This window comes from Tachysurus vachellii, chromosome 11, assembly GCF_030014155.1.
Source record: "Tachysurus vachellii isolate PV-2020 chromosome 11, HZAU_Pvac_v1, whole genome shotgun sequence".
Taxonomy (NCBI): domain Eukaryota; kingdom Metazoa; phylum Chordata; class Actinopteri; order Siluriformes; family Bagridae; genus Tachysurus; species Tachysurus vachellii.
In genome coordinates, this window is record NC_083470.1 from 3,915,676 (window position 1) to 3,941,455 (window position 25,780).

The 25,780-nt window shown below is 42.4% G+C and overlaps 1 protein-coding gene across 2 annotated transcripts in view; it reads left to right on the plus strand.

Annotated features, from left to right (window-relative positions):
- Positions 1 to 25,780, plus strand: part of plxnb3 (plexin B3) — a 113,256-nt gene that overhangs the window by 63,639 nt on the left and 23,837 nt on the right. For both annotated transcript variants that reach the window (XM_060880876.1, XM_060880875.1), the window contains exons 3-13: positions 3,410 to 3,589; positions 11,134 to 11,262; positions 12,317 to 12,417; positions 12,689 to 12,821; positions 17,115 to 17,274; positions 17,971 to 18,079; positions 19,663 to 19,771; positions 21,209 to 21,334; positions 21,555 to 21,671; positions 22,682 to 22,772; positions 25,607 to 25,773. In XM_060880876.1, coding sequence (XP_060736859.1) covers positions 3,410 to 3,589; positions 11,134 to 11,262; positions 12,317 to 12,417; positions 12,689 to 12,821; positions 17,115 to 17,274; positions 17,971 to 18,079; positions 19,663 to 19,771; positions 21,209 to 21,334; positions 21,555 to 21,671; positions 22,682 to 22,772; positions 25,607 to 25,773 — 1,422 coding nt within the window. The remainder of the gene's footprint in view (positions 1 to 3,409; positions 3,590 to 11,133; positions 11,263 to 12,316; positions 12,418 to 12,688; positions 12,822 to 17,114; positions 17,275 to 17,970; positions 18,080 to 19,662; positions 19,772 to 21,208; positions 21,335 to 21,554; positions 21,672 to 22,681; positions 22,773 to 25,606; positions 25,774 to 25,780) is intronic.

Sequence of the window (25,780 nt, forward strand, 5' to 3'; positions counted from 1 at the left end):
ACGACCGGCAAGAGAGACGGTATGCCATCCGACCCCACGCAGAGAGCATGGACAATCCAAATTACTGAGAGATTTCTTTTCCCACTTGGGAACTCTCTATTCCGAATTTTTTAATTCCTGCTTTATACTTTGTCCGAAAAGTGCAGAGTCGCAGCGATTAAAAAAATTCACAAGCATGACACATGGTTACCTGGTGCCAAAGTCAACAACCACATCAACTGTTATTATACTGCTTTCCCATGGGCCTCCACGAGGTTCATCAAAGTGGGTGTGGACGTTACGAATGCAAAAAGGCTTATGGAGTCACGTGTGTTTGCCCTTCTTTGCTCTCAGCCCCTTTTATTTTCCTTAACTCCTAATGATCGTATTGATTTACGTCTCGGAGCGAGATGAATAGCACCTGATGGTGCCTCCCTCCGGGTACAGGGTGGGTGCAGGGATCCATGTTTTTTACTGGAAGCTTCTGTAAGCAGCTTCACTCCACACCTGTTTTTTTTTTTTGTCATCCTTTCACACTTAATATTTAACATTCTACCTGAATTATTAATCATTATTAGTCAGCGCAATGGGTTTTTTTTCCTGCCGGCTGAGGACAAGGAGGCATTTAGAGTCAGCAGCTGGCACAGCGAGGGAACAGGAGGTTATACTTTCATTTACTCAGGGTTAATTTGCAAACATTTCTCAGTCACATTGCAGTGAGTTTTTTTTTTATTTTTATTTTTTTACTTTACAAACGGGGAAGAGTAAAGAAAAGGACTCAGTGTACACATCGCTCACAGTGCTGGATTTTAATTTCAGAGGCAGGTTTGATGATTTATATGGACAATTGCTTGCCTTACTCCATGCAGTGAAAAGATTAAAGGTAGCGTTTGGGCAAAATGGAATTTTCCCTGTTTTCATCCCCCGAGTATAATCCATCAGCCAGCCATGGTTTGTGTCTGAAGTGTGCTGATTTGGTGTTGCACTGCAGTTACCAGGCTTTAGGTAGCTAGTAATGCCCCTTTTCCACCAAAAAGAACCAGGTGCTGGTTCAGAGCTAGTGCTGGTGATGGTTCTAATGCCCCTTTTCCACCGATTCAGTTTGAGTGCTGGTTCGGAGCCTAATTTAGAACCAGTTCTTTCTTTTTCGACAGCCAAAGCACCGGCTCTGAACCAGGAAAAGTGGTTCTTAAGTAGCACCAAAACGCTGCTGGTCTAGACTTAAGAACCGCTTGTGTCAGGAGCTGTGGGCGGGGCTGTGGGCGGGGCTACTGTTAGCGCATTTGATAATGTATCTTAAGTATACTAATGTTTAATACACTTTTATTTTACCGCGATATGATACATTATCAGCACACATGATAGTATGTAGCTACATGCTAAGGCTAACATTTTTTCTGTGTTAGCGATAAAATAACGTTATGTACTTTCTCGATTACAACCTCCGTTTATACAGATTACATGGAGCTGCACGTACACGTTTTTTTCGCCGCGTTAATGTAGGTTCACAAAGCCATGAGCATTAACAGTAAAGCAACATCCGCCATTGTTGATGTATTTGTGTTTGCCGCTGCTGCGCTAAAGTTGCTGGGACACGTGACACGTATAAAGTGACGTCACACTCGGTTCTTGATGCTCTCTAGCCGGTGGAAAGGCAAACCGGTTCTTAGAAGGTTCACCAGTGGAACCAACTTTGAACCAGCACCTGGTTCTTTCCAGTGGAAAAGAGGCATAAGAACCGGTTTGAGAGCCGTCACAGAGCCGGGTCTGACGTCACCGTATACGTGTCACCCAGCAACGTTAGTGCAGCAGCGGCGAACACAAACACATCAACAATGGCGGATGTTGCTTTACTGTTAATGCTCATGGCTTTGTGAACCTACATTGGCGTCCAAACGCTGCGAATCCAACGTGTACGTGCAGCTCCATGTAATTTGTATAAACGGAGGTTGTTATCGAGAAAATACATAACATTATTTTATCATTAACACAGAAAAAATGTTAGCCTTAGCATGTAGCTACCTACTATCATGTGTGCTGATAACTGATCATATCACGGTAAAGTAAAAGTGTATTAAACATTAGTATACTTAAGGTACATTATCAAATGCGCTAACAGTAGCCCCGCCCACAGCCCCGCCCACAGCTCCTGACACAAGCGGTTCTTAAGTCTAGACCAGCAACGTTTTGGTGCTACTTAAGAACCACTTTTCCTGGTACAGAGCCGGTGCTTTGGCTGTCGAAAAAGAAAGAACTGGTTCTAAATTAGGCTCCGAACCTGCACTCAAACTGCCTCGGTGGAAAAGGGGCATAAGAGAAGATTATATCCTCCAGTTTAGCATTGTGTAGGCTGCATCATAAATCAACACCTGAAAAGACAGAATCTAGGTAACTTGCTGTTATTTGTACATAAAAACAGCACATATAGCAAAATAAGTGTGATAAAAATCCAATATACAATTCATTGTGCGAACCACTTTTAATATACAATTTAAATTTGGGGCCACATCTCATAGCAGACTGAGAATATAGTGTGCTGAGAAGGAAAGTGATGGCTGCTACATCTATTTTTTTGTCTAGAGATCAATGTGTCATACAGGTTCAGAAATCCCATAAATAAGTCTGTTTGAGACACCACATCACGGCCTGAGGTGAGTGGGTAATGATTTAAGTATGAGGTTTGAGGCTCACATGCTGCACTGACCGTGTGAATCTCTTCTAAAATTAAAGAACTAAACTTCACAGACCAAACCTTTCACGACTCCAGACTCCCGCATGACACGGAGAGGAGGATTACAGGGAAATTGGGTCTAATTTCACATCGACTGATTGGACGGTTACCTCACGGCAAAATTCTGATTAAAATGCATTCCAAATTCAAGTAACCATGGTTATCATTCTTATTGCTCTTGTGTCTCTCTAAAAAAAAATAAAGGCTGGATTTGACATCCTTCTCCCTATAAACCCACCCCGAATCATAAGTAAGTAAACTCTGTCTGAGAAACCGGCAGCGTAATCCATTACGTTCGTGACACATTAAAGGGACGATTACTACTGTGCTGATATGAAACTGTGATGTTTTAGTTTATGCCGTCATGCCGTGGACAGTGACGACCTGTAGCACTATTTGTATGTGCTACATATGTACATACATGCGCATATGAAAGTGCTACGTGTGTCAAACGTTAGCCCGAGCACATTTAGTTCCCCATGCAGTTAAGTCAAAGTTGGAAAGGTGTGAACAGCATCTGGCGTGTTGTCGAGAAAGGTAACAGATGCAAGTGTAAGAACACAGCTATCACTGCAGGATAATGTATCGCCATTGTGATGTGATTCAAAATGCTGTGACTGAGAATAAAACTGTTAGACCAGTGCATCGAGTGTGTCATCTCACAGTGTGTGTGTTTTTTTTTTTTGCACGTGCGTACAGACATCTGTATCCGAGTACCCGTGCGGAGGCGAGCACACCCCTAGCCCCATCGCCAGTTCAGTGCCACTTCAAGCCACGCCCGCGATCACATGGGAAACGCAGCTCACTGCTGTCGCCGTAGCAACTGAGTCTGGCCACACCATTGCGCTCCTGGGAGATAAGAGTGGACAACTTTATAAGGTAAACTGTGGTGCGCGTGTGTGTGTGTGTGTGTGTGTGTGTGTGTGTGTGTACTTGCGCATAGCTTCTAAAAAGAGCATATAAAGTACATATGTTAATAGGTGCATCATTTTGTAAGTTGTATTTGTTGTGTGTACAGTATACGCAGTCATATCTGTTTGTGTGTCTGTGTCAGTAAGAGCGCAATCAATCTGATTATCTGACCGAGTGTGGCAATTTCATAAATATGTTATATTAAGCAGATAGAGATAGCGAGTTATGTGTAAAAACACTGGAAAAGTTGCTTAAAGGTGGGGTGTATGATGTTTGAAGGCCAATGTTGACATTTGAAATCACCAAAACAAACACGCCCCTAACCCAAACGGGTCCCACCCCTGTATTGATAGCTCCGCCCACACATACATACACAACCCAGGCAACTAATGGAAAGAAATGTGTCTTTATCATAGCTGAAGGGAAGAACAATACGATTGCAGATAAACAAACGAGCAAAAAAGACACAGAAACATAATCATGCAAAGGACAAAGGCATATATTAGTTCTGTGTAACAAAGCAAAACCAACGTTAATAACCTATCGAGAAGGAAAATAACACCTCGGCGTCCCATCGCAGGCCTTCCTGCTCCTTCAGTTCTCTCCAGCGCTGGAAAGCTGATCCTATATTAACACGTTTCCTACTTCTTTCCTTATCGTAAGCCTTATCGTTTTTATCCGCAATGTCAATGTTTCAATCGCTTTCTGCTAATGTCACACATGCGCACTGAACACTCTCTCCGCCGCATATTGACAAGACACGCCCCTTTCTGCTCATTGGCCACACATTTGTTTTGTTTGTCGGCCCGACTCAGCTTTCTGAAGCATTTCTCAAACATCGTACACCCCAACTTTAACTCTGGGAAATTAAATTATGTGGCCTGCATTTGCAGGAACATCATATGGTCTTAAATGTGAAGTAAAGTTGAGTCCATCATATAACTCCTGTGCTAACTACATAGTGATCAAGAGAATACAGAATCTAACCACAGTAGCATCCTGTATGTGCATATGTTATGTAAGATGAGGACAGAGCAACGGAAACAACTTCCTGACTTCCTGTCAACCGCACAAACACATGCGCTACATCTTAAAAATAGATAACGATTAAGTGCTTGTTTGTTTGTTTTGTCCCTCTTCGTCTGCGTTGCTGTGCAAGCTTGGTTTACCTGATCACATTCCATCGGATATTATTTGTCATTAATGCCACAGGACTTTTGGAAGAATTTGTAAGGCAACGTTATTTACATCTCACATATATGTAAGAATTCTTTTTAAGAATAAATGTGTATTAAAGCTAAGAGACTTTTCTGTTGACTCATTTGAAGGTTGTTTTTTAAACCCCAGCTGTTTCTAAAAAATAATCACATCAAAAGTGATCGACGGGTCAAACACTCAGTTCCTCAGACAGGATTTAATCAGTTGTATTTATACAGAAATGAGTGCGACCTTGTTTAATACATAACTCTCTACATAGTTTCTCTCTGTGCATTAGATTGTATTACCACAGCACAGTGTGCTTTTGTGTAACCCAGAACATCCATTTGACTTCAAAGATGGAGTTGAGTTGCATTTCTCCCGGGTCAAGGGCAATTTTCAAAAAAAAAGGCCAAAAGATCAGCTTTCAAAGGTAGCTAAAGTTAGACAGAACTATAGTGGAGAGAGGGAGGGGGAGAGAGAGAGGGAGAGACTGAGAGAGAGACTGAGAGAGAGACTGAGAGAGAGAGAGAGAGACAGGGAGAGCGAGAGAGAGAGAGAGACAGGGAGAGCGAGAGAGAGAGAGAGAGACAATGAAAGAGGGAGAGAGACAGAGAGTGAGAGAGATAGAGAGAGAGACTGAGAGAGGAGAGAGAGAGAGAGAGACTGAGAGAGAGACTGAGAGAGACTGAGAGAGAGAGAGAGACTGAGAGAGAGACTGAGAGAGAGACAGAGAGGAGACAGAGAGGAGAAAGAGAGAGAGACAGAGATAGAGACAGAGAGATAGAGACAGAGAGAGAGAGACAGAGAGAGAGAGACTGAGAGAGAGAGACTGAGACTGAGAGACAGAGACTGAGAGAAGAAAGAGAGAGACTGAGAGAGAGAGAGAGAGAGAGAGAGAGAGAGAGACTGAGAGGAGAGAGAGAGACTGAGAGAGAGACAGAGAGAGAGACAGAGAGACTGAGAGAGAGACAGAGAGAGAGACAGAGAGACTGAGAGAGAGACAGAGAGAGAGACTGAGAGAGGAGAGAGAGAGAGAGAGACTGAGAGAGAGACAGAGAGACTGAGAGAGAGACAGAGAGGAGACAGAGAGGAGACAGAGAGGAGAAAGAGAGAGAGACAGAGAGATAGAGACAGAGAGAGAGAGACTGGGAGAGAGAGACTGAGACTGAGAGACAGAGACTGAGAGAGAGAGAGAGAGAGAGACAGAGAGAGAGAGAGAGACTGAGAGGAGAGAGAGAGACTGAGAGAGAGACAGAGAGAGAGACAGAGAGACTGAGAGAGAGACAGAGAGAGAGACTGAGAGAGGAGAGAGAGAGAGAGACTGAGAGAGGAGAGAGAGAGAGAGAGACTGAGAGAGAGACAGAGAGACTGAGAGAGAGACAGAGAGGAGACAGAGAGGAGACAGAGAGGAGAAAGAGAGAGAGAGACTGGGAGAGAGAGACTGAGACTGAGAGACAGAGACTGAGAGAAGAAAGAGAGAGACTGAGAGAGAGAGAGAGAGAGAGAGAGCGAGAGAGACTGAGAGGAGAGAGAGAGACAGAGAGAGAGACAGAGAGAGAGACAGAGAGAGAGACAGAGAGACTGAGAGAGAGAGAGAGAGACAGAGAGACTGAGAGAGAGACAGAGAGAGAGACAGAGAGAGAGACAGAGAGACTGAGAGAGAGAGAGAGAGAGAGAGAGAGAGAGAGAGAGACAGAGAGACTGAGAGAGAGACAGAGAGAGAGACAGAGAGACTGAGAGGAGAAAGAGAGAGAGAGAGAGAGAGAGAGACCGTCGGCTATAGCAAAGCTTTGTCAATTTGCTAAAAATGTACATTAAAACAAGTAAACTCTAAAAGCTATCATTTAGCTGATGAGGATGAGAAGCAAAAGATTTGCACTATAATGAATGTACCATTGTAGAGAACACACGTCTCTCCTCTGCGTAAAAATACGTTAGCGTTTTGTGCGTCTAGCTCGTTTAGACTCAGCTTTTATTAACACTTAGGGTTACCATAGAAACACCTACAACATACTGCAACATCATGGAGTTTCAGGAGTTTTCTGCAAACAGCGATGCCCACAATTTTTGTATGCAAGCGACACTGGGACACTAGAACACCACTGAACCGTTAAATCTCCATCCTGATTGCTCAGCAGCTTGGAGAGTAGTTTGTAACAGGTGAAAGTTTGAAATTGTTGTGGGAAGTTTTTGGGAAATGATGAACTTTTGGTTTGGTAACAGTAACTTCACTTTACACCACCTCAATGCTGCCCTGTCGTGTTTTATCACACTTACCGTGACATGCTAAATATATTTAGCATGTGGTCTGTCACTTTCATGTTAAGAGACGCTGAGTCAGTTTCCTCTGGAAGCAAATCAACTAAGAATAAGCGTGAGCTGTCGTGAGCAGAATAAGCAAAACATCTTGCTTGTTCATTTAAAAAAAAAAGAAAGTTAGGTAAATGTGACAAATGAAACTTAACACTATGTCATGACCACAACTCTTAGCCCTGATAATAATAATAATAATAATAAGGGCCCGGTGGCTAGTTACAGAACTCTTAGTGCGTTTGATCGTGCGTGTTGAAGCAGGGAAAATCTGCAGTGATTGCTTTAGCTTCTCGACATGTTCCTTCACGGCTCCAGTTGAAGGTAAACGTACCACGGGGCAGGTGACTAAAAGTGTATACTAATCTGCTAATCAGGTTGCTTCTTACCCTCTTACTCAGAGGCAGAAAAAACAATCTGCATTTTCACCCAAGAAAAAAAGGAAACCATGTGGCAAGTCTTCTCCTATCCACCCCACTCTCTCTTCGAGCCCCACGGAGACAGGCGATCATTTGTCGCCGTCGGTTTTGTACTTTATAGCCGCTAAATGTGCGCACGGTGGGGAGCTTCTTTAAGACCGCATCACTGCTGTAATGGGGTGTGTAAATGTGAGTGTGTAATGTTTGTGTGTGTCAACCGCTGGTGGTTTATGATCTAGCTCGTTCGGGTCGCTACCGCTGTGAGGAATGTCTGCCAGTCGCGCTCAGCCTGATCCGGCCCGAAGGGATGTGTGTGATCATGTGAGATGCGTGTGATTGTGTTTGCGTCTGTGTGAGTGGATTTTTTTTGCTTTCTTGCATTGGATATACACTAATATATAAGATATATTCAAAACACTTCATCATACATTCGCCTCTGGAAGGACTGGATGATCACGATGATCACGAGACCATAGATCAGAAATTTAATCTTTCTATCCTGATATTCACGTCTAGACGTGTTAAGTTACTTAAATGCTGGAAACTTTTGTTTGAAACGACACGTTCTCTAAGGGCCTTTTTACACCCGGTCACTTCGTGTGTTTTCTCTGATCCGATAGCTATCTGATTTGTTAAAACTGTTCCGTTTACATTAGGCCACATAAATGCGTCTCGGCGAATCGGATATCGATCCGATCTTTCTACTCCCGCCCAAAATGCTAATATATTTGACCTCATTTCCGGTGTAAATGAAACGGAACACGCTTTGGTGTGTTTGCGGTTTTCAGAATGCAATCAAAAAAAGACGTAAAAACTCGTTATGACGGTTATGCTACAAAAAACAGCATTTACTGTTTGCTGCATTTTTGCTGGCGGCAGCAGCGCATTTTAAGACCCGACGAGACGCCTGGGTGAAAGATCACCTGCGAGTGACGTACTTCCGTTTGGGAGGAGTATAGCGCTGACGTATGTGGCTTGAACAACCACATTCATTTACACCTGTCCAGTTTCATCTGAAACGCGTCCCAGACCACCTCCTGAAGGGGTTCGAACCATCGGATTTATATCCGTCTCCAAAACGTTTCGGGGGCATTTAGACCTGGTCTTTTTACCATAGGATAGCTATCGGATCACAGAAAACGCATGAAGTGACCAGGTGTAAAAAGCCCCTGAATGACCAGAAACATTGGACCACGTGACACCGCAGTGTGTATGCTGTTAGATTGATTGATCGAACAATTAAAAGCTCCGAACGTCTGCTGTCGTTATGATTTCTGAGATTTCCCATGGAGACTTAATCTGATATTAAAAAGGATAAACCAGACTGAATCCCATGCTGTCTATGAGGGAGAAGCAAGCCATTTCGTAGCCGAGAAAAGAGCCGAAAATACGCCAGAGCCGTAATAGAACAATTTGAAAATGTGCTGAACAAAGAAAGAAACCACAGGTGTACTAACAACCAGACACGGAACAGGTCAGCCAAGGGAAACAGCACCAGACGATGAGAGAAACATTGTGAGAGCTGTGAAGGAAAAAACCACAAAAAGAAGAAGAGAGCTCAGAGAGCAGAAATGTTGAGGCAAGGATACAAACTACTTTTCAGCAATGGGATTTTTTAACCTTCTTTTGATTAACCTCTACCTATATGAAGGAAAGACTAATGTCTGGAGAAAGAAAGCCTCTACTCGTGATGCAAAACATACAAGCTCATCAGTCAAGCACAGTGGAGATAGTTTTATGGCTTGGGCTTGCATGGCTGCTTCTGGAACAGGCTCACTAATCTTTATTGATGATGTCAATTTACAGAGAAATTAATCTAATCTAATTGGGAGGGACTTCATCATGCAGCCAGACAATCACCAAAAACACACTGCCAATTCAACAGAGGACTCCATCGGGGTAAAAGCGGAAGGATTTAGACAGCATTTCACCTCGAACAGCATTTCACCTCCTGAAGAGGAGACTGGCGCAAAAGAAGCTTTAACAACAGCGCGAAGGTTTATGACTGTTCTTAGTCGTAAGACAAGTTTGAGTAAATATCCTGAAATGAAAGCTGAACTCGTATCATCTGATATTCATCTAGATGCCTTCGGTATTCAGCAAACATAAAAGAATCGGCCTCGCTGTTCGAACGGTTTTAGAAATGTACAGTGTAGAGAATTAAACGGCGATTATCTAAAGCAAGTTCATATTCGGTGCGACTTCAGCAGTTTTCTTAGACACGCGGCGAGTTTTGAATTTATCATTCGGTTGTTTTGCAGACGTGGGCTTGTTGAAATCGATCCTGTTTCTGTAGATAACATTAGAATGTCTTCACCGTTGTTTTATCTGTAAACCGGTCAGCATCACAGTTTTTCCAGGTGTGAGTTGGTTAAGAAGGAAATGGCTCAGTTTTCTGACGATTCCTTCAATATCGGGACACGACTAGAGTGGACAATACTACTTTGCCCAGGCTGTGAAGTTAGTTAAGCTAAATTTTGAAAAGGATTTCAAATGCATTCAGACACAACACATTTATAAATAATTAAATAGTGATGTGACGTGACATACGGCTAAGTACGGTGACCCATACTCAGAATTCGTTCTCTGCATGTAACCCATCCAAACCCGTGAGCACACAACCCGGAGCAGTGGGCAGCCATTTATGGTGTGGCGCCTGGGGAGCAGTAGGGGGGTGTATGTCGGGGGGGGGATTGTCGGTGCCTTGCTCAAGGGCACTTCAGTCGTGGTATTGTCGGCCCGAGACTCGAACCCACAACCTTAGGGTTAGGAGTCAAACTCTCTATCCATTAGGCCACGACTTCCACACAAAACTGAACAAAATTTAATGGTGTGCTGTGTTTGTGTGTGTGTTTGTGTGCTGTGTTTGTGTGCTGTGTTTGTGTGCTGTGTTTGTGTGCTGTGTTTGTGTGCTGTGTTTTGTGTGTGTGTGTGTATATCTGTATATGTATGAGTGTGTTTCCGTGTTTGTGTACTTCTGTGGCTTATCTTGGTGTGAAGCGTTGGTCCTGGAGGAGCTGGACCCCCACGGTGCATTATGGGTAGGCAGATAGGGGTGACAGCTGCTACAGCAGCTTCAGGCCTGAATAAAATATTAACGTCCAAACACAATTGTTTACAGCATCGAACTCCTCCAGCTAGTTTCATTTCAGCCTCACACTTAACTTGCCATGCGCCTGCTGGAACACACTGACACACACACACACACACACACACACACACACACACACAGACTGGTTTATTATGTAAACTAATTCATTGGATATGTATGAATAGCAGAGCACAGTTGAAAAGGACATGCTGCAGTTAGAGCCAGAACAGAACATTTTACTGCACATTTGCCATAGTACGTGTTGTCTTGTACGATGCTGTATACGGTTTGTGTGTACATGTTGTGTGTATACGGTGTGTTATATACTGTGGGTGTTTGTGTGGTGTGTTATTATCCACATTATATTACATGACTCAATGGTACACAAACAGCATATACACACTGTGTGGCTAGGTGTGTTTGTGTGTGCGTATGTGTGCAAATATTACTGCTGCTGACTTGGAGTGTGTGTGTGTTGTGTGTGTGTGTAGGTATTTGTTCATGTGAATGGTTCAGGTTCTCAGTATGAGAAGGTGGACGTGGACCCAAAGAGCTCCGTTAACGCTGACATCCTGCTGGACTCCACCTTGCGCAATGTTTACGTCATGACTGAAAAGAAGGTACGCTCGACTAAACCCATAAACACACACACAAACACACACACACACATACACACACACACACACACACAGGGCTCCAAACAAAAGTAAGTAATAAATAAAAGGTTTGTTGCGAGTGTGTGGGTGAAGCTTCTGGCCTCAAGCTATGCGCACACTCGCTGTGTTTACTTCATATATTACACGTGATCCTGTGGGAGATGACTTACAATCACTGACCACAGGTACACACACAAGTGGCTGTAGCACGGTGTATTTGTTGCCTCATAAGCAGGAAGCTTGCATTTTCAACCAAAGTAGTGGGTGTTCCTGAGAGGCAGTGATATTTTAAACATTATAGCTTTGATACGTTAAACCGAAGACATTTCAATCCAGTTTAATGTTTAATTGCATACCTGATGTTACTCTGGTTACATTTTGCATAAAAAACTTGTATATATAAATAGTATGAACAGTAAGCAGTACTGTAAGTAGTACTAATAGTAAGTCAGTGATAACAGCATCACCATGGTTACTACATCTTGCTTCACACGAGCTGCTTTTTCCCCTTTCATCAGCACAAAAATATTTGCAGGCAGCGTTTTTTTTTCTCTCTCTAACGACTCACCTACAGTACGTTTGACCAAAACGTGCGAAAACACGAACCATCAAAGATCTCTCGTACACCGAGCGCGGAGCATCGCAATAAGGACTTTTACAGAAGTATCACACAGTGTGTGTGAGTGGATTATGAATCACATCATTAATCGTACTATCTGCTCCACTGATCACGGCGGCTAAAGGCCATCTATCCTCTCAGAACACAAAGGAGCAGTCGAGATACGGAGATTAGGGCTGTCAAATTCCTTCACAGGTTGCGTTTAGATTTTTAATTACTTTGCTGATGTAGTATTCAAATATTAATTATCCTATCATTTTCTATTCCCAGTGCCAACATTAGCACTTGTGTGTCAGTACGAGTTTGTGATTAGAACTCGTGCAATTGTAAAAAGAGACATTTTTCGCTTCGCTGTCACAATAGTGTATGTGTGTGTTTGTGTGTTTGTGTGTTTCCTAGGTAACACGTTTGCCCATGTCTCAGTGTGAAAGGCATTTAGACTGTCATTCATGCCTTTCTGTCCGAGACCCCTACTGCGGATGGTGCTCACTAGAGGGCAGGTAAGACTCCTCTCTTTTCTTTACCTCTCTCCTCTAATCACACATGATCTTCTCGTTGCTTTTCTTTCTCATGTCACGGCACCTTTTATCCCTTTATTATGTTACTCTCAGAAACGCAGCAATTTTAAATCCGTAATGCAGGACGGATTATGTAAAGCCATGTATCTGTGATCATTTTTGCTTTTGCATGTCACACATTAACGTAACTTATAATAAACATTGATCTTAGTAGTAAAGTGTGTGTGTGTGTGTGTGTGTGTGTGTGTTTCAGGTGTACACGGAAGCTAGAGTGTGCCCGTCATTCACAGCCTCACCACTGGCTGTGGAGTTACGGTCATGATCGGCAGTGTGTGTCCATCCAGAGTCTGGATCCTGCCATTCAGAGCCGTGAGGAGCAGACACAGGTACGCACTCGCACCGCAGCTCACATGGTTACGTGCAAAGATATTTTTGATGAGGTCAATCACAGCAAAACATACCTTTAAATAATCTTAAAGCCGAACTCCAAAATAAAATACACTACATTACGATAAGTGTGTGTCCTTTAAACACGGATACACGCGCCGTTCAGATTTATTCCCTCCTTTGCTGTTATAATTTGTAATGAGTCTGTCTGTGTTTCTGTCCTGTTTCTGTCTGCTGTCTTTCCCGGTTGCTAATTGTTTGCTCCGCCCACTCTTTGGTTTCCATGGACATTAATTGTACTCCTTCTCTCCTTCAGGTGTGTTGTCTTTGTCTCTAATTAGTTCTGCTCTGTGATTGGTTCTTGTCTGTTATTTATACCCTGTTTGTTCACTTCCCTGTTGTTGGTCGTTATAGCATTGTGCTTGTATGTATGTTGTAAGTTGGTGTTAATGTTCCCGTCTCCTGTGTGCTCTGTATTCTGCTCTGTTTGTTTGCCTGTTTCTTGTCTTGGTTTAGTAAAAGTCTAAAACTGCATTTGGATCCTCATTCGCCTTTGTCCAACATCACGACATAATTAGCTCCACTCTTCTGCACTCTTTCTACTAGATGTTGGTGCGTTTAAACTGGAAATGTAAACATTTTGCTTATTCGTTTAAAAGAGCATTTAGTCGCCCGAGGTCAGGCACTGATTTTGGGATGGGGGCGAAGTCTGGGGTTCCAGAACAACCCGAAGGTGTTCAGCGGGGTCGAGTCAGAGTCAGGGCTCTGTGCAGGACACGCGAGTTCTTCCACTCCGACCTCAGCAGACTTTGTCTTCATGGCGCTCACTTTGTGCACGTTGTCAAGCCGGAACAGGTTTGAACCTGTGACTTCCAGTAATAGTAAATTCTTACAAATGCTAGAGCTTACAAAGACATTCTTTACAATTGTGTGCTTTCAACTTGGTGGCAATAATTTCTCATGTCTCACATATGGGTGTAACGGTCAGAGATCTACAAACCTTTGGCTATATATTTCTGATTTGTTTAACGATTCTGGCGCTAATTTGTTTGTCGATGCTGTCCTTTCTGTTTAGCGGTCAGCAGTCGTGTCCCGCGGAAGAAATTCGGCTCAGCTAGTTTTATAAGATAACAAGCTTGGACCTCGCTAATCCGGTTCTACACAGCAAGACTATTTATTAAATGGGACGTCGGTGGGATTATTGACAGATTATTAGGCTGAACGCAAAAGTTCTGGTATCATGCATTTCTTTTCATCGTTTGTTATTTTACGTTCCTACTTCTAATTTTTAAAAAGAGCTGGCTGAGTGAGTACTGCTTAGGTTTTTACACACTGATCTGAGTAACTAAACAGTATTGACTTCCGGACAGACGACTCGACCGAGCCGGATTACGGCTGTTGCTGAGTTGTTGAGGCTGAGCGTGGACTCACACTGGCACTGTGTAGATAAGGTTAAACGCTGCTGCATCATGGCACGGGCAGTTACTAGTCCGTCTGTATCAGAAACACAAAGCTGGCACTGCCTAGCCTAGGAGATAAGCTCCGTTCACTTATCACTCATTTCAGTTTGGTATCAACATTTGTATTCCCATAATCTCGAAACGCATTACTACAGCCGGTGCTTCAGTCACTGCAGTAGAATAGTTTGTTTATCAGGCTAAAAACAGTCGGCTAGGAGTGCAGTTAAAGACTCTGATATTAACCCCTCTGAAGGGAGAACGTCATACTATTCTAGTTATTTCTACTATACTGGGATTCTGAGGCGTATTCACAGCATTGTGGTTAATGATCTTAATGCATTTGTTGGCAAAACTATGATGGAACGCGACTGAAAGAGAAATAGCATGGTGCCTTTTAGCACAGCAGGGACTTTGGTAGAAGCGAGCAGGCCTGAGCGTGTTGCTGAATGCAGCCAGCAGCTGTTTACCTGCTCTAAGTGTATAATAATAACCGTCATGTTTGATGGATGCTGCTGCACTTTGAGCTCAGCCCAGGTGGTCTACACTACCGTTTCAATCCACAACGACGAATCTGGCCTCGTCTCGCATCGTAAACAATCCCGATAATGATATGCACACGAAAAACCAGTGTATTGAAAACATTTAATAAAACGGTGTTAGGTTTTTTTTATTGCCTTTAAAATAGTCAAAATAGTGATTCTTAGAAAAAGCTGTCAAATTTCTCCATTGCTTGTTTTTCATCCTGAGAGATTAATTATGAGACTAAAATTAATGAATGAACTTAAATGACACGGATGCGTATCATCAGTTAACGAGTAGCTCGTAGCAAAGGAAAGTCGATTAAAGATCGTCGTTAGCGCCCGACGCGGATGACGACGAGCTTCTTAAAAATAACAGTCGGCTGACGCTAACGGCTGGGGAAAAAAACAGTGCTGCAGTTTTACCATATTGTAATCATCGGTAATTTATTGCTGAGTAAACAGATCTGTCATATGTTACGTTCTTAATGAAAAGTCTTCCTGATGTATTCAATGTCAAGGTTGGTTGGTTGTTTTTTTTTTAACTTACTTAACAATAAAACCTAAAACAAGGACAGAACTTTCCACTTGAATTTACTTCTCCTACCCAAGCCGGTCGAACACTCCTGAGATTTTCAACCCTTCTGAAGAAAATTGATCTGAGAACCTGATCTATAGTTAGTGATGGCATGAGCCGTGCACAGGCAACAGGACCGACTGGGTTTTTCTAAAGGATTTTCCTTTGGTGTGGTGAAGAAAGAAAATGGCCCACATTGACCAGCTGAGGTTGGTGTGTTATCTCAATATGTCTAGATTTAAAAGGAGAAAATTCTCTCTCTCCCTCTCTCTCTCTCTCTCTCTCTCTCTCTCTCTCTCAATTGACTAAAAAGCTGAGATTCAACCTTAATAGAGTTTCCTCCTACTGACAAAATGCTGGTCTGATGAAACAGCTGCGTAACTCACACTCTCTTGAAATACAAAATAGAGAGAACTTCTTATTTTTATTTTATATATATATATATATTGTATATTGCTAGTCAGTCGACATTAATCTCTGTAATAAAATATTACATGTTCCTTTCTTGTGTTCATACGATCGAGTTAAACAGGAGATTTTCCGGACACAAATGGTAACACGATCCCATTATCAGATTAGCGACTTATTTATAGAACGCTGCGGTCATGTGAGCGTGAAGCGTGATCGTGATCGTTTTAGCCGACAACAGTTAAACGAGCTCGCACCATCGCATCGACTTTATTTTTCTCCTTTTAATTGGCTCTCAGCAAAGACAATGTGGAGAACAAGGTCTTCGAGATCTTCAGATACTCAGTTATTTTGCCTGATTATATTTAAATAATTTCTTAAAGGCAGATAGGATAATAATTAGAGACGGCACATTGTGGTGGTCAGAACTTCTTCCAGTGCAAACTCTTCGTATAAAGTCTCAGAAAGGAGGCTAGGATTATCAGAGCACACATCAGTTAGTTGCCAAACAGAATGTACCCTGGGCTCCGTAGGACACGAGGGAAAGAAACCCAGACGCTGGATCTCTAGATAAAGTAGCACTGGTAAAAAAAAAAAAATCAATTATGCCACATTACAATGTAATGCCATCTGAGTAGGATTAATGTCTGAACCAACAAAATCACAGACAAGACATTTCCAAATGTTTGTCCTTTCGTGAAGCCGTACAGTAAAGCGCTTCCTTTTTTTATTCGATTCTACTCGAGACTTAATAGCATTCCTCTCGGCATGTTTGTCGTGTTTCGTGAGCTATCGGAACTTAGACACCAGCGCGTTAAGAAGTTCAATTAAATCTTCTTTCCTGCATTGGTGAATTCCCTTGACATTTAATTTGGAGTTTCACATCCCAGCACCCACACGCACATATCTCTACAGTGTAGAATAAATGACATCGTATTTGCCAAAATGCCCCAAAAACTAGGCTTTTTAAAGAGTGTAAACCGTGTCAGTGTTTTGACCGGAGTCAGTGTAATGAGCAGTTATGGAATTAGTTGTCAGTCAGCGTGAGACATTCTGACACGTAATCCGCCTCAGCACACCCCAATTTACTCATTACACACGCCCAACTGAATGCGGCAGCCTGACAACACACACCGAATATCTGAATATCTTGCAATCGCGTGTCACCATGGGAGCAGGCATGGTGAAAAAAATTCTTCTTCTTTTTTTTTTTTTTACAGAAAAAATAGTTGGCCCAATTTCTGCTTGGTATTTCCAGCTGCTGCCTTGGCAATGTTCTATAGAAAAAAAGAAGATAAAAAAAAAAACGGCCTTCCTCTTTTCTTGCAGGTTTCTTTCACGGTGCTGCCGTTGCCAGCGCTGTCTAAGAACGAGTCTCTGTCTTGTGCTTTTGGAACTTTGCCCGCCGAACCTGCCGTCGTGGACGGGAACAGAATCACCTGTCAATCGCCTCCACCTAGACTCCTCCCCCCGAGTCCACGAGGCAGCGGTGAGTGTTTTTTTTTTTTTTTTTTGCCCATTCTGCTCACGGAGGTGATTTCGGGCTGCCAGCCAACAGTTGGCCTGTGAACATGCAAATCCACACTGGGGAATAATTTGTTTGTTTTCCCTTTTTTTTTTTTTTTTTTTCTTTCTGCGATTTAAACAGGGTACGCCATGGAAATGAGGCATTTCTGTAGAGGTCTAAGTTTATGTTTGAAAATAAGTCATTACGATACTATAGCAAGAGAAGCACAAAATATAAATAAATAAATGCATGAATGTAATAAAAAAAATGAAAAAGAAAAAAAAAAAACAGAACCTGTGACATCGCTCCATCTTAAATGGATTCCAGAGAGAGAAAAATTTCCAGAAGGCACGCTTAAGCAGTAAACATCACATTCTCCGATTCCGGCGATAGAGTTTAGCACGCAGCGATTCCCTGCATGCCTGCAGACATTCCTATCATCAGATTGAGAGAAGGTTGATAGAACTCACTTTGACGGCGTATTTTGTCTTCCTGCTCTAACGCTCCTGACTCATCTGCTTGTTATGAAACCAGTCATCAGCTAAGATCTGATCCAACAGTGACATGGTGGTGGTCCTGAGATCTGAGATCAGGTTTTTGTTCGGTTTTGTAAGTTGTTTAGTGATTGTTTGTGGTTTTTGTGAACTTGAAGACACTCTCTCTCTTTTTTATCTCTAGATCACATGACTATCAGGCTTGCACTGATGTTTGAAAAAGTCACCGTCTCGGACACAAATATCACTTTCTACGACTGCAGGGCTGTGGGCAGGCTCAACGCTACCTCGCCGTAAGCGCACACACACACACGTTTACTCATAATCGCACACTGATAATACTCACTTAATGCTAGTTGTCACGTGTCTAGCATGTGTGCAAACACTACAGATAAGAATTTTAGACTTTTTTGCCTGTACTGAGAAAAGAACATGGAACTTCTGAGATGAATTATCGTATTATTTCCAAGATTACCGTAAATTTGATATCGCATAACAACAGTTTTTCCTTTTTTTTTTTTAATGTTTTTATTTATTTATTTATTTATTTATGTATTTATTTATTTTTTAAAAATCAGTCCTCTTTTTTTTAATTGACAAAAAGGACTGAGCGATATGGCTGAAAACTGTATCACGATATCAGTGTTGATATCGATAATTATTGATATTTTTTATGACCCATTTAAAATAAGAACCGGGAGAAAAATATATTACATTTAAACATTTTGTATTTTAAACTTAACATTTAAGGTGCAAAATGAAAGAAAATGTAAGAAATGCTTAATAAAGTGTAATAAAATAGTGCAAAGTGTTAAATATAAACCTAGAGAAACAGTCTTGCATAATTTGCAGGATATCAAACTTGCTTCGCGACCTCTGTTTTCTTCCGACGAAGAATAAAAAATATCGAACGTTTTATCGAACACATTTTTTTATTGATATCGATCACGTGTCTATCGCGATACATATCGTTGTCGTTTTATCGCCCAGCCCTATTGACAAATTATACAGCTGCACATTCATCCCACATTCATCTGCCGTTCTTGTGGTTTTCTGCCGGGTTCCTCCAGGCTCTTTTCACCTCTTAAAAACACGTCAGTAGGCGCACTGGCGACTCTAAATTGCTCCTCGATGTGAGTGAGTGAGTGAGTGAGTGAGTGAGTGAGTGAGTGAGTGAGTGTGAGTGTGAGTGTGAGTGTGAGTGTGAGTGTGAGTGTGAGTGTGAGTGTGAGTGTGTGTGTGAGAATGGGCGTGAGTCGCTCTGTGATGCATTGACACCGTTCCCACCTTACAGTCAATGTACCTGGGATGAGCTCCAGATCCACCGTCATGATGAATGAGTGAATAAATACATTTGATTGAAGAATGAATAATTCCTAGAAGTGTTTGAGGAAAATTTCTTACCCAGCAGTTGTACTTTAACTGCTAATATTTCATTTTTTTCCCCTCAGTACAGGAAGATTAGGCTGAAAAAATAAGTCTCAGGTTCACTAAATGAACAGAAAAGTCGAAAAGCTCTCGACCGAGTAACGAAGTTACTCCCACACACCCACGGCTCACTGTGGGTCATGAACTGAAACAGATCATCCACCATTCTAACTGTCCCTGCCATGTATTTGCGTGTATCAGATCCCCAGGATCGAATGATGTCCTAGAGGTAAATTGGATCAGATTTAGCTTCGAAAGAGTAAATATAACTCGAGGAGTTTATTCGACACCAGTCATTTTCTCCCATTTAACTGCGTAATCGGATAGCCGGTGCTGCAGGTTGCACGACGTGCGTCTGTATGTAAATGGGCCCCGCTCTGGCTTCAGGTGCATGGCAGATGTTTGCGAATTTGTGTGTGTGTGTGTAATATCATCCCTCTCGCTGCAGGTGTATGGCGTGTGTGAGCAGCGAGTGGCCGTGCCGCTGGTGCGCTTGGGATGAACTCTGCACTCACAACCGCAGCTGCCCCCAGCAACACATCATCTACAACAGCAGAGTAAGATTTCCTTTTTTTTCAGGCTCTGTTGACCGCTTTAGGGTTGTGTTTTTTACCCCCTCTTGCTTCCTGTCAATTCCTGAGTCTTTTTTTCTTCTTTGAATGCATGCTTATTGAATACATCATAGGGCAAAAGTGACCAAAATTTGCTAAAGAGGTTGTGCATGAAAGTATCTCGTAAAACCCTGAGGTGGAAATGACCATGTTTCCTGCCCCACAGATTAGTCAGAGTGTTCAATAGCAATTTTGTATGACAGTCAAGAGGGCAAATACTGTTCAGTACGTGCCCAGGAGCGTCTCTTGTGAGTCACGATACGTTTCTGCCATAAAAGCTTCTGATGTCCGGGACTTTGGTCTGAATGTAAAAGCATTTGTTTGTGTTTGTCTGTGTGTTTGTCTGTGTGTTTGTCTGTGTGTTTGTCTGTGTGTTTGTCTGTGTGTTTGTCTGTGTGTTTGTCTGTGTGTTTGTCTGTGTGTTTGTCTGTGTGTTTGTCTGTGTGTGTGCGCGCGTGTGTGTGTGCGCGCGTGTGTGTGCGCGCGTGTGTGTGCGCGCGTGTGTGTGCTTGTGTGTGTGTGTGCGCGTGTGTGTGCGCGTGTGTGTGCGCGTGTGTGTGCGCGTGTGTGTGCGCGTGTGTGTCTGTCTGTGTGTGTGTGTCTGTGTGTGTGTGTCGGTCTCTGTGTGTGTGTGTCTGTGTGTGTCTGTCTGTGTGTGTCTGTGTGTGTCTGTGTGTGTCTGTGTTTGTGTCTGTGTGCGCTTGTGTGTGTGCGTGCATGTGTGTGTGTGTGTGTGTGTGTGTGTGTGTACACCAAACTAAAAAACAAAATCTTCCTAAACATACTTGTGAAAGTATAAAACTGTTCCCTCATTTAAACTACTTTTACTTGTTTAAACCCTGTAATGGAGTAAATGTTGGCCAATTAGTTTGTGTTGTGTTTTTTTTTTTTTTTTTTTTTTTTTTTTTTTTTAATATTTTGTTATTATTAGTCCAATAACAATACTGCCAGGTATCATGAGGACTAGAAGAAATAAAGAGATTTAGACGAGTCACATCTGTCGGCTTTATATGCCAAAATAAAGTGTACTCTTTTTAGCTCATTATTGTTATTTTCTGTGTTTTTACCTGGTTTGATTTGTCTAAGTACTTGTCAGAGGTTTTTACTGTTTTGCATTAGTATCGATCAATAAAATCCTCAGCAGACAAAATATTGAATACGGACTGAAGCTTGTGAAAAACGTGTGTAATCTGTTGATCTATCAGTTTTGCCTGTTAAAACATCTCCCATGAGGTTTTTCCCTGTGGGTGTTGCTACTGTGACTCATCCAGAGTAGCTTACAAACAAACACTACACAGTATTAAACAGCTCTTTCCTGATATAGATCCATAATTTCCTGATATTGTTAATCACCGACGGATATTGTGTGTTTATGTGTCGCAGGAGACGTCAGAACCCCGCGGTGCAGACGCATGCCCGTGCGTGTGGGCTTTGGAAAGTTCCTCTTTGATTCCGGTCGGAGTTGAGACACAGCTGTTACTGCAGGGCAAAAACCTGGACATTTTTAAGGTTATAACACGTCTGTTTATTATTGTCTTCTCTTGCCCTAACCCCTGGCTCTGTAACGTCCATGAATATCCTGTCTCTGTTTCGTGGAAACGCTTTTAAAAAGATCATTATGTGCTGGGCGTTTGAAAGGCCGCTAAGGATATGAGTCATGATATTATTGTCAGACTCAAGAGAGCACCTGTTATTGGATGGCAAGAACGAGTTGCGTCTGTGTGTGCAGGGCGACGAGGATTACCAGTGTGTGGTGGTTATCGAGGGCCAGGAGACACTATTACACGCCACCCTGGACAGGAGCAAAGAGACGGGCACACATGTGTTCAAGTGCGCCGCTTATAAGGTACCAGCCTCCATACAAACGCTTTCATTTCCTTTCTCCTGCCTCACACTCAATAACCGGCATCAGAAGGGTGTTTATGCAGCAGGCAGGCAGCATTTACACGCCTATAATTACTGTAATGTGCTGTAACTAAATTCTTCTTTTTTTTCTTTTTTTTGTTTTGTTTAATCAGACCTCTGTTAAACCGACCAAATTACATCTTTACATTACTCATACAGGCGCTCGTACATTCAGTCGCCGCCATCGGGTCGAGTCGCCGTGGTCGACGGGGGGGGGTAGAGTAACACCATCCTGCCCTTCCATCCCGAGAGTATGGGCAATTGGCTCCCTAGGCTCAGCAATAGATGACTCTTAGTTTGAGAAATCTGTGACTGAGCAGAAGTAAGGAGACCCTGGAACAATTTGAAAAGACATTTACTCTTTAGGTTGTCAGAATAATGAGTACTTAATGCAGGGGTCATCAACTGTAGCTTCTGAATCCAATTGCTTGCACTTGTAGAAAGGATTTAGCTGAAGGCAGCTAATCGGTCCACGGACTAGCTACAGCACTAGAAACATTAGGTCAGGAAGTGGAGATTTTTGTAGAACTCTCAGCAGCCTTTATTAAAAAAAAAAAAAAAAAAAAGCAGAAAGTTTAACGAGTAAGAATTATGCATTTATTCGTCATTCGTTCAGACTGTGGCGCTTGTCAAAAGCGATGAGATGAAGCACTTTGAACCTGAACAGGTGACTAACTTGTGTTTTTGGGGTTTTTTTTACTTTCCTACTTTTATTTAAGTACTTATTTAAATGTAAGGTCTGAGTCCTTATTTTTAAACAGAAGCTTTAAACACGTTTTTCTTCCATCTGTGCTCATCTCTGGCACTCGGCCTTTGAGCAAATCACCTTATGCCGGTTTAATGATTTTTATGTGACCCGTTTTTCTTTAACAGAGAACAGATAACGTTAAGTACATTAAAGAAAATGAAGGCAGTGTTCCAAATCTAATGTTTTTTTTTGTGTGTGTTTAGTTTCAGTACACAATCAGACAGATGGAGTACTTGGCTCCGGTGTACCTACATAGAGGCGCTCGGCGTATAGATTCGGCTCCACACCTCCGCTGTGAGTATACTGACCTGCGATCTACACACACTCTCGATATATACACACGGACGCCGGACGTAACCAACGTTCTTATCTACAAAACACCAGTGTGTGGCTGCACCCTTCCATTCCGGCTCTCCCCTGATCTTGGCCTTTGAAAGGGTATTAGGCAGGGGCGGTTCTAGGGTTTCATCTTTAGGGGGTTTTAGCCCTCAGTGAGAATTTAAAACAAGAAGAGTTTTGTAATGATGCCGGTCTCGAATCAGATCAGTGCATGTATGTGTGCATTCTCTACAAACTTTGTGTCCAATGAATGCAGTCATTAATATATAAAAATATTCACAAGACAAAGAACAAATCATTAAATGTTATTTTTATTTAGTATTGAATGGATTGTTTGCATTAATATTTTGTTTGTGCTACAACTCTGGTAATAAGAATAGTGAAATTTCACTGCTTTTGGTTGCCGTATTTGCGGCTTTCCGCCGATTAACGTTATAGATAAACGCCTCCAGCTCTGACTGCGCGTTCCTGTGCTTCTCCGTTCAAATAAAGCAGACAGCTGAAGACACGCTTTTGAAAGACTACAAAACATGCGCGTAAAACAAAGTAAAAAAATTCGCTCTTGGATCAAACCGATAAATAATTTTCTTTCACATCGACAACATGTCTTGCATTTTAACGTAATTTTGATTGTATATTTATGAAAGTAAAAATTATACTTATAGTTTTAGGGTGGCTGAGATCACAGACAGGGGGGCTGAAGCCACCTTAAACCGCCCCTGCATAGCGAAGTACAGAAAACGATGTAAAGCTTAGTACGCAGGTTGACATGATCAAGCATGTCACCAGTTATTAATCACAGCCGTGTTAATCAGACGCAGTTGGACATGTTCGTTCACTTACCCACTGTTACCTTACGACTCCTCCCATCATTAACAGCCGGTGCCTGACCACACCTTCACCGATACAGTAGGGTTATGAACCGAGGTTTGCTTTCTTCCAGATTACTTGAACGTGTGTAGCATTTTTATTTTGCCGGAAACGTTTAACCGCACTGCTGACCACGCAACAAGCAGACGGGTTTTGTCTGCGTTTCCATATTTTACTTTAAAAATGTCATCTGTAGTAAATTAAATGAACACTCTTTAGGACCGTGGCGAGAAGAAAAGCATCTCAGAATACACACCACGTCGAAACTTGAGGTGCATGGGTTAAAACATCAGAAGGGCACATCAGGATTCACTCCTGACAGCCAAGAACAAGGATCTGAGGCTCAGCTCAAGGTCGATATGTTGTGCATGCTGAGATACTTTTCTACTCACCACAGTGAAAAAAAAAACCCAGAATGATTATATGAATCACTTTCCTTGCAGCTCTCTTATCAACAAGGTGTTTCCACCCACAGAAGTGTTTCACACTTGGTGTTAGTTTGTTTTTGCACCATTCTGTATAAACTCTAGAGACTTTTGTATAAAATTCCCAGGAGATCAACATTTGCTCAAACCAGCACTGGTACAAGAATCCATGTCACGATCGAAGTCAAAGAAATCAGAATTTTTCTACATTCTGATGCCTGTTTTGAACATTAACTTAAAGGTGGGGTCTCCGTTGTTTGAAAGCCAATGTTGACATTTGAAATCACCAAAACAAACACGCCCCTAACCCAAATGGGTCCCACCCCTGTATTGATAGCTCCGCCCACACATACATACGTAACCCAGGCAACTAATAGAAAGAAACGTGTCTTTATCATAGCTGAAGGGAAGAACAATACGATTGCAGATAAACAAACAAACAAAAATGACACACAAGCATAATCATGTAAAGGACAAAGACATATATTAGTTCTGTGTAACAAAGCAAAACCAACGTTAATAACCTATCGAGAAGGAAAAAAACGCCTCGGCGTCCCATCGCAGGCCTTCCAGCTCCTTCAGTTCTCTCCAGCGCTGGAAAGCTGATCCTATATTAACACGTCCTACTTCTTGCCTTATCGTAAGCCTTTCTTCGCTTTCTTTCTTTGTTTTTATCCTCCATGTCAATGTTAAAACCGCTTTCTGCTAATGTCACACATGCGCACTGAACACTCTCTCCGCCCATATCGACAAGACACGCCCCTTTCTGCTCATTGGCTACACGTTAGTTTTGTTTATTGTTTTGTTTGTCGTCCCGACTCAGTTTTCTGAAGCATTTCTCAAACAACGGAGACCCCACCTTTAAGCTCTTTACCTGCATGATATTTTTTTTTAATTCTATTCTATGCCACATGATTGGTTAATTCGGCATGTACACGAATACAGGCATTCCTAATAAAGTGAACGGCGAGCGTGTGTATCAAGTAACAACTTTTGTTTTGTGAAGGGAACAAAACAGTTAAGTGTTGTTTTTTTTTTTTTTTATCTGGTTGTTGAAAGAGAAAAGAAAAAAAAATCCTGATGGTCTCTAGACCACTGAGCCTCTTTGGCCACTGAATAGAAAACACATAATCTTCCTGTCCCATGGCTGCTGATTTGTCCAGCGCTGCTCTTAGTCTGAAGCTGTAAATAACCATCATCCAGCTAAGTATAGCTTCAAAAATGTGTAGCGACTCATAGAAATGGTGGCACTAGCTTCTTTATGTCGTTACTAGCAGTAGACCAAAATACACATCGCTGGCAGCAACTCGCATTGATTTTCACACTCTACCCTTATCGCTTTCTGACCTCCGACCCCTACATATTGGTAGCGCGTCTGTTCAACAGCATCACTCACTTACCTTTACACAATACACACTCAGTGCTCTTGTTCTGAATACATTAGTGCGGTGACTAACGCATTGGTTTGGTGTGTGTGTTTGTGTGTGAACACAGTGCAGCTGTATAACTGCTCGGTGGGTCAGTCAGACTGCAGTCAGTGCCGTGCCGTGCCGGAGCAGTACGGCTGTGTGTGGTGCGGGGGAGAAAGTCCACGTTGTGTGTTTCACGAGTCCTGCACAAGCATCACCGAAGAAGCCTGTCCTCCACCGCTCATTACTGAGGTACACT